Source organism: Anopheles marshallii, chromosome 2 (genome assembly GCF_943734725.1).
Source record: "Anopheles marshallii chromosome 2, idAnoMarsDA_429_01, whole genome shotgun sequence".
Classification (NCBI taxonomy): Eukaryota; Metazoa; Arthropoda; class Insecta; order Diptera; family Culicidae; genus Anopheles; species Anopheles marshallii.
This window is the reverse complement of record NC_071326.1, coordinates 77,498,916-77,507,775: the sequence shown is the minus strand read 5'-3', so window position 1 is coordinate 77,507,775 and position 8,860 is coordinate 77,498,916. Positions and strand designations below refer to the sequence as shown.

General features: G+C 42.6%; 1 protein-coding gene across 1 annotated transcript; it reads right to left on the bottom strand.

Moving 5' to 3' along the window:
* Positions 1–4,043: 4,043 nt before the first annotated feature.
* On the bottom strand, positions 4,044–4,573 carry LOC128707653 (probable prefoldin subunit 6). Its single transcript, XM_053802611.1, has 3 exons — positions 4,501–4,573; positions 4,308–4,408; positions 4,044–4,241 (listed from the first exon to the last, which is right to left on the bottom strand). Exons 1-3 carry the CDS (start codon positions 4,571–4,573, stop codon positions 4,044–4,046), a joined length of 372 nt encoding a protein of 123 aa, XP_053658586.1.
* Between the last annotated feature and the right edge of the window lie 4,287 nt (positions 4,574–8,860).

Here is an 8,860-nt window from a genome sequence, read left to right as displayed (position 1 = left end):
ATACCAAGCAATGAGCGTACAGGTACACGCACGTAACGAACACATTCAAACCACCGGCGTTACAATAAAAGGTTTAAACCTAACAGTTATAAGCACCTATGTGAAACCCACTACAACAAAAAATAATTACTCCAGATACCTTAAACGAATACTGCAAGTGGCTGACAACAGAAAAGCCATAGTAACAGGCGACTTCAACGCTCACCACACAGCATGGGGCAACCACTACTGTGACGTGAGGGGAAGAATAACCATGGAAGAGGTAAATAACTGTGATATGGTAATGGTGCATAACAAAGAGCACACATTTATAAATCCAGATGCAACAAAAAAAAATACCGCCATTGATCTCACTATAGTGTCACCGAACATGGTCCTAGACATCGAGAGGAAGGTCACGAACCAACACGTGGGTAACAGTGGGCATAGAATGATCAACATAATTATTAAAAAACCTGCCAAAGCTTATACAAGATCGGTGATAAATAGAAATAGGATAGACAAACAAATACGTGATATCAGATGTACGGAAAATACCTGTATTGATAACATTAAAAGTACCCTTCAAAGCATTATAAAACAAAACACCAAAACCATCGCGTACACACCGAAAAGTTGGTGGAATGAAAAGCTGCAAGACGCCTGGAAGAAAAAAAACATAGCCCGGAGCAACTTCAATCGAAACCGCAGTATAGAAAACTCTATTCAATTTAAAAAGGACCTGGCAAAATTTAAGTACCTGAAAAAAAAAGAAAAAAGAGCCAATTTTGAGGTCTGGCTTGATAAGGTCAACGCGGACAACACGAGTAAAGAACTATGGGACCTAGTAAATAAATGCCATGGGAAACAAGTTTCCCATAATTGTACAAATATCATAGCCGGAAATAAGGACAATGCGAAAAAGTTCCTGAAACTGAACTTCAGCAGTCCTAAAATATCAAGGAGCCCATTCACTCCACACTTCATTTCAGATATACAAATCTTGGACTTGGAGAAATGGAAGGACATCTTAAACAATAAAAAAAACACCACACCTGGTTCAGATGGCATTTCCTACAACGCTCTGAAATTGTTGAATGATGAAGTCGTCCTTGCTCTGATTGGAGAACTTAACAAGATGTATCAAGAAGGAAGGGTACCAAAAAAGCTAAAAAAGATAAGGATAGTGGCAATTGCTAAAATAGGTAAAGATATCAATTGTGTAGAAAATTATAGACCTATAGCCCTGTTGTGCACCTTAATCAAAATAATGAATACAGCAGTACTGAGAAAGATTACTGAGCACCTGGAGAAATATAATCTCCTTCCGGAAACCAGTTTTGGTTTCCGAAGACACAAATCTACCATTACGGTAGTGAATCTCCTGGTACACAAAATTACACATAACAACTCAAAAAAAAAGTACACTGGGGTGGTTTTTATAGATGTTAAAAACGCTTATAACAGCGTACTCACCAAAGAGCTTCTGGACACCCTTAGGCACAACATGATATCCGAAGAGGATATTGCATGGATTGCAAGCTTTTTAACTAACAGGAGCTTAGAAATATCAGTAGGGAAGGAGAACATCAAACGAATTATAAGTAACGGCCTTCCACAAGGAGATGTGCTCTCACCAACACTTTTCAACATCTACACCAGCAGCTGCCACGCTCTAAACGACAATAACACAAGAATACTGCAGTATGCGGATGATTTCGCTATAATTGAGACTGGGTTAACTCCAAAAGCGGTTGAATTAGCACTACAAAGATCAGTAACATGGCTGAAAGAACGACTAGGACAGCTAAACCTAGAAATCAATAGTGCCAAATCCAAGGTAATGGCCTTCCCGAACAACAAATTTCAACTAAGGGTAAAAGTAGATAGCGATGTAATCGAACAAACAAAAGAGCACAAATTTCTGGGCATAACAATTGACAGCAAGCTAAGATTTAATACCCATCTAGATAACCAGATCGCTAAAACGGTGAACCGATTTAACCCAATCAAAACGATATGCAACAATTCAAACCACATTAATCCAGAAAAGGCCATGCAAGTTCATCGAGCCATTGTAAGAGGTACAATAGAATACGGGATAGGTTTTAGCCTCAACGCAAACAAAGGGAAACTGCGCAAAGTGGATACGATCCTGAATCAATCCTTGAGAAGGGTTACGGGATGCACCAGAACCACACCTCTCAACTCACTTCACGCTATAGCCGCGGAAAGACCGTTTACCATTAGAGGCAAGTTCCTTCTATGCAAACAAATAGCCAAAACAATAGCATATTCAGCCCCCAACAATGCCTTATTTTTTAAATTGAACCATCATCGCTCCGGTAAACTATCAGCAATAGAACAAAATTATTTAAATAATAAGGACACTCTACAATCCATAGCCACATATCATTTCAATGAGTCTATCAACAGTAGTCGCAACATAATGATCCGTACCACGATACCTGGACTAAACAATAACAAACAACAATATAACCCCAAAATAGCACGACAATTAAGTCTAGACCTGATTAACTCCACTACCAACCCCCCTACTTCCACAAAAATCTTCACAGACGGAAGTAAGATAGACGATAACTGCGGGATAGGAATATACATTGTTAGTAACAATCAAGTACTGTTAAAAAAGTCCTACAAACTCAAAAATCCTGTGTCCATATGCTCAACAGAACTATATGCCATAAAGTTGGCACTTGAGTTTGCAGTGCAAGAACGGATACATGCTCCAACTGTGTATACCGACAGCCGAGTGGCGTGCCTAATCATCAAAGGCGCGGCGGAGGATTTGTATACTGACGTCATAGTATCAGAAATTCTGAATAATGGAACACAAGTAAACGTATCTATTCAGTGGATCCCCAGCCATGTTGGCATTGAAGGGAACGAAATAGCAGACAGCCTTGCCAAAGAGGGTACCAACTGCGACAACCTCATAAACAATAAGATACTCCTCAAAGACGCCCTAACGAGATTCCAAAACAAGGCAAAAGATGATACGGACACGTGGTATGCAGAAATGTGCCAGCACAAAGGCAAAAATTTTGCGGAGTATCAATCCCGAATGGGGAAACAAATGTGGCATCACAGGCTAAAACTACCAGCTAATGGTATAAAAATACTGAACAGATTGATATCGGGCCATGACTATAGTAATTATTGGCTACATAAAATGAGATTAGTAGAAAACGGCCTCTGTAATACATGTAATGAGCCTGACACGGCTAAGCATAAAGTTTTCCACTGCACTAAGTTTGCATTAGAACGAAGAAAGGCAATCTACATCAACGAAGTAACCTTCAAGAGAACCTGGAAGAGAAAAGACTCACTGGGACTGATGAAAGTATTAAAGTTCATCAAAGAAAACAGAATGAAATTCTGAATCACCACGGTATAAGAACTGATATAACAACCCTGATTCCTGAATCCAACACCCTAAACATGAAGACAATCACATACAAGAAAAGTCAGAGAGAAAAACACAAACAACACCCAAATACACAATACCAATCACAGAAGCAACAATATCAACCATAGAAAGTGAGGACATATGGCCTTAGTAGCCGGTCCGTAATAACTAGAGGTAGTGGTAACAACCCATAACCACGGAGTAGCTAAGGAAGACCCAGTAAGCTGGGTTCCTATGTAGTACCGTGGCATTTCCTCGATACAAAAAGAAGAAGAAGCCTATTTCCCTGAATGCGTGATATTATCTCAACCAAAACCCTCCGTATAAAACATTGGAAATATTCGATCATTAGATTTTATTGATCCTTTGCGCGGTAAAGCATCGAGAGGGCCGTATAATGCATAATTACAATATCCTTCCCCGCGCACATAACCTGCTTTGCGGTGTTAAATCAATACGTGTGACCCACATGGGTTGCTTTGTTTACGCGGCGTAACAAACGTAACTGCAGGTTCGATATATAGGTTAAGATGATGTTAGATGCAAGTTAATTTTACTCGGGAAATGATTGCATGGTTACGTGTTTAGCTTTAACGTGGTTAAGATTTAGGAAACTTTCAATTGTTTGCAGCTATTACTTTACCATGGCTTGATACTGCTGCTGCAGCTTCTGCAGATTCGCACGATACTTATCCTGCTTCTGTTCGAGCTGGATAATATGTTCCGCACTACGTGTAAGCTCTTTCGAGATATACTCGATACGCTTTCCAACATTTTGCTTGCTTTCTTCGAGATCTTGCTTCACCAGTACCGGACCGTACAGTTTGTACACCTACGGCAAAACAAAAACACGTGCTGTTAGGTTTGATTAGGTGACAAATTCCAATTAAAAATATACCGTATTGGTTGGTTTAAGCATTTGCAGCTCTTCCAAAATGCTCTTGTTTTCGATGTACTGTCCATCGAGCTGCTGGTGCGTTTGCATAAGCTTCGCGTATTCTATAAAAGGAAGCGAAATGATTCTGTTAGTTGTGTCTGCACATGGGCAACCACACTTTATTCTTTAACTTGCACTCACAACCCAAACGAACCTTTTATGGAATCTTGAAAATTCTTCAACTCAGCTGCCAGTTTACGTTGAACGACAGCGGCTTCCTTGTCCATTTTGTACGAAATTGGAGCAGTTTCAACCAGCAGGAAAAGCACGGCAAGTCTTGTGCGAACTGAAGGATTTCCTTTTTGTTTTCGTTCGACACCCAGCGGTTGACAGCTAGCATAATTCACCAAGGTGCATACATAATGATTTCGCTCGTACTTTCGCTCGCATTTTCGCCCTATAGTGAGAAGAAAACTAAAGACCAATTGAAAATGACTCACTTTATTTTCCAGGAATTCAATTTTTAATAATGATAATCTAAACTATTTCGCAAACGTTTCACGCACAACTCACTAGATGTGTCAAGTTTAAATCTTTTTAAATCGGGGTTCTCATATTACAAATTAAATATCCTAAAGGATTTTTTGGGTCCGACTGAATTGCGCTAGTATTGTAATGGAAAATCTTTAAAAAGGTAGAAATAAACTCCACTTCCAAAAGTTTCTGAACATCTCAAAGAATGACACAAAAAAAGCATTCATGTCCTAGCTACTACACAAGCACACAGCATCGTTGCATCAGATGCCTGCTCACTCGCCGATTGTGTGCCGGTGTGCGCGCGCTCACATTGAAGTCGTTAGATAAGAGACGTGAACGCATTTAGAAACGGCAAGACACGCGCCAGTGTCATTTACTGTCATGAAGGTATCGGACGCGCTCTCGCGGTAGCTATGCGGTTGGGACTAGAATTGCAACATAACGCTGCTCTGCTCGTGCGATAAAGGAAGCGGAAGCGATTTAAACCCAGCAGTTGCACACCTTTCGCTAGTGGCTGATTAGTGCTACTGGTTTCAATTGCTCGCGTGTGTGTGTGTGCGTTTTGTGTATGTGTGTGCATGCATGATTGTCGGTTACTTTGTTGCACGTAGTTTGCCAAGATGCGAAATAGTACCGCGTTTGGGTACTATTCTACAAGCGCAAGCACGAGTTCGACGAAACGCATCAAGCCGGAGTAGCAGCAGCATGTGTGTGTGTGTGTGTGCGTGTGCGTGTAGAAGAATTGTGTGTTACGGCATGGAAAATGCATAAATTCTACCGGTTATATATCTCCCCCGCCCTCCCCCGTGCACGTTTGTGTCACCTTCGTTTTGCAAGTGATTGTGTAACCAAAACGTGCGGTGGTGTTGCCGTTTTCGGCAGAGCATCCACATTTTACAGTGGGCAAAACATTCAGGACGTTCGAATATCGGGGACCCGGGCGCAGCACATCAGAAGCCACATCGATTTTCCAACTTTGTGCAATACCTGCCCGGAAGGGTCGAAAAGGTCAATGCATTTGTTTGTGCGAGGCGAGGGCCATTCTTCCGTTTTAGGTCGTGTTTTGTGCTGCATTCCGGAACTATTCCCAGCTCGCTGGAGACGAATTGATTGAAATCATGATACCGATCAGGGGAAAGAAAACATATTCCTCTCATCACATCAGCTGGAAGAAGTTGGCTCATAGGTTCGAAAAAAAACTTCCAACGTCGGAGAGGATTTGCTGAGATGGTGAAATAACATTTGACCGATATGTTTACAGGGACCGTCCAGGGAAGAACAGCGGGGAAGAGTTCCGGAAGGTGTGAAATTATAAAACCATTCGTAATTCTTGCTGTAGCGGCCTCTATAAGCCACATTTAGATGCAAACACGCAGCATTACTTTGTTGCAGTATAACCCTGGTCGCCATGATAGTGCGACCCCGGAGGATGGGCGATTGTTTATTTTGCCGCTAAGTCTTTACTGTCTGTGGTTGCACAGTACCAGAAAAGATGCCAATCAAAGTGAGCTGTTTTGCTTTTTCGCTGCATCACTTGGTCCTTTGGGAAAAGATTGTGCAGGATTGCAGAATCTGCAACAGGAAGCTTACTGGAAGAGCGTTTTTTTGTTCACAATTCTTTCATAAACTAGGATGGATTGTTCTAGCAATTTTCGCCCTTTATACACCCATCCACAACTCATAACCTCGAGCCGTTTCCAGCGGGGAGAAAAAAAAAAACGCTCCCCAAGAACGGTTCGCGTATTGGCGTTGTGTGTGAAACGTGTGCCAAATTAGTGTGTGTATTAGAAGAACAAAAGATAGGTACAGTGTGGGAGAAAGAGAGTGAGAAAGCGGTAGAGGACTAGAAGTGCATTTTCCCGACCGTTATTACATAACAGCTGATCTCGTGCATAACACTTTACTGGTGCTCTCCTCTATCTTTCTCTCTATCTCTCTTTTTTGCCGGCTTTTCATAACGTTCTCGCTTTCTCTGTATCATCAACATGTGCACACACATTCATGCGCCATACGTTCATCTCTCTCGCTCTCTCTCTTTGCCTCTGTCTTTCTTGCTCGCATCACACGTTCTTGAGCGAGCACGTTGACTTTTCCGTTTGCTATAGCGCGGGTGGTTGGAAAAGCAGGATTCGGGGGGTTGAATGTTGAACGATTTTCCCACATCATGGTAGTAGTGGTGATGTGCGGTGACTTTTCATATGGTCAGTGTTTTTCTTCACCTCTAACTAACACAGAAAAGCCGAAGAAAATGCGCTTCTGGATTGTCATGCGGTGCGTTACACCGTTAATCATGTTGAGTCCAACTCGGGACGTATAGTTTCCGTTTTATTGAACTTTTCAGTGATGGAAATGACATTGCCAGAACCGCCAACCGCATCTTCAAGAACAGAATCTTCACGCAACAGAGCGAATAAAGTGTGTATCTTACATTTTCGCATGGTTTCTTCTGTGTCTACACCGAGGAGAAAATAGGAAATGCATCGATTGCGCGAACATTGGATGACCTTACTACCTTGCACCCGAAACTCGTTTCAATCTCTGGCTGTGAGAAGGGGCGAAAACAACCCCGCCAGGAGGGGCGGATGCGACGGGAATGATTGCTTAATTTATCCCAAGCGTGTAATGGGCGTTAGAAACACCACAAAGAGCGTACCCAAAGCTGCACCTTAACATTTCGCAACACACACACACACACACGGCAAATGCGTTCCGTCATGCCCTGCCACACAATGCAACACATTTTGGGTGGCAAACGCTCAAATCCCGGGTGGGTTTGTTGAAACAAGGGTGGTCCTAGGTGCACATTTTTGGCAATCCAATCCATTCGGGCGGATCCTTTTGTACAATGGTCGTTGTAACGGACGTGAGCGACTCGCAATCGTTGCGCACTGATCGAGCCGTCCGAACTAGATCGTTATATCTGGTGGTAGAATTTTATCCGACATCAAGAATGTTGGTTTCGCTCCGAAACAGCTAACGTAAACAATGTTCAGTTCTTTAGTTGCGAACGGCTCCGAACTAGTGTTGGGTGTATCTGAGTCAGATTCATGAATCAGAATGAATCGTTGGACTGAATGAATGAATCTGTATCTCTACTTCAAAGAATCATGAACCATCCAAGATTTACCGTCTTCACCTTGTACTTGCTTGTCCGTTTTGCCGCTGTTCTAAGAATTCATGAAACTGTCGAGAGTCGATTCCTGATTTGAATGACTCCTCACTAAAGATTCATATGAATGACTCTTTTCAAAAGATTCATTAAGCACAACACTAATCCGACCGTCCGAAATCCCGAAATCATCTCTTCGCGCAACCTGCAAAACTAGTGTTGGATGAATCCGATTCAGATTCATGATTCTGAATGAATCTGAGTCTCTATTTCAAAGAGTCATGAATCCTCCAAGATCCCAGATTTATGACCTTCATGTAGCTAACCCACCCTCAAGTCACTTGATCCGCCATTTGCTCTTTGGATTCATCAATCATTTGGGAGTCGATTCCTGATTGGAACGATTCCTCATACGAATGACTCTGCTCAAAAGATGCATTAAGTGAAGCACTTCGCAAAGCACGTGAGTTTGTCGAGTTTGTCGATCATCATTATCATCCACAACGGACGGCAGCTCACACGCGGTTGATTATGCAACGAGATAACGCGAGACAGCGAACGAGGTGACAGAATGACGGCAGAGCTACATAGACCAGTTATCGACCAGCTTCAAGACTCTTTGTAACAGCTCGGCGGAAGTTTGCAGTGGCCCGATGCGGGACGGGGTAGGGCACAAGACCGAAGCGTTAGCGACATTTTAAGCTGTGTATTTCTGGCCACTGTGTGGTAGGGCGTGCTCGCACACACACTCTCCTTCCCGTGCCCGAAGCACACGGAGAACGGCGATCACCGGATCGACCCGAGAGACGTGCTGACGTTTTTCGGGATCCCGGCGTGTGCTGTGGATGAATCGTCGGTGTTGGCGTGAAGTAAAAAAAAAAATGGAAAAATCCCTTACGAAACTACAAATAGAATCAACGCTGGTAGA

Coding starts and splice junctions, on each gene's coding strand:
- LOC128707653 (XM_053802611.1), bottom strand. CDS start 4,573: ATGGACAAGGAAGCCGCTGTCGTTCAACGTAAACTGGCAGCTGAGTTG. Junction 4,409..4,500: donor TTTTCAAGATTCCATAAAAG/GTTCGTTTGGGT, acceptor TTCCTTTTATAG/AATACGCGAAGCTTATGCAA. Junction 4,242..4,307: donor TGCTTAAACCAACCAATACG/GTATATTTTTAA, acceptor GTTTTGCCGTAG/GTGTACAAACTGTACGGTCC.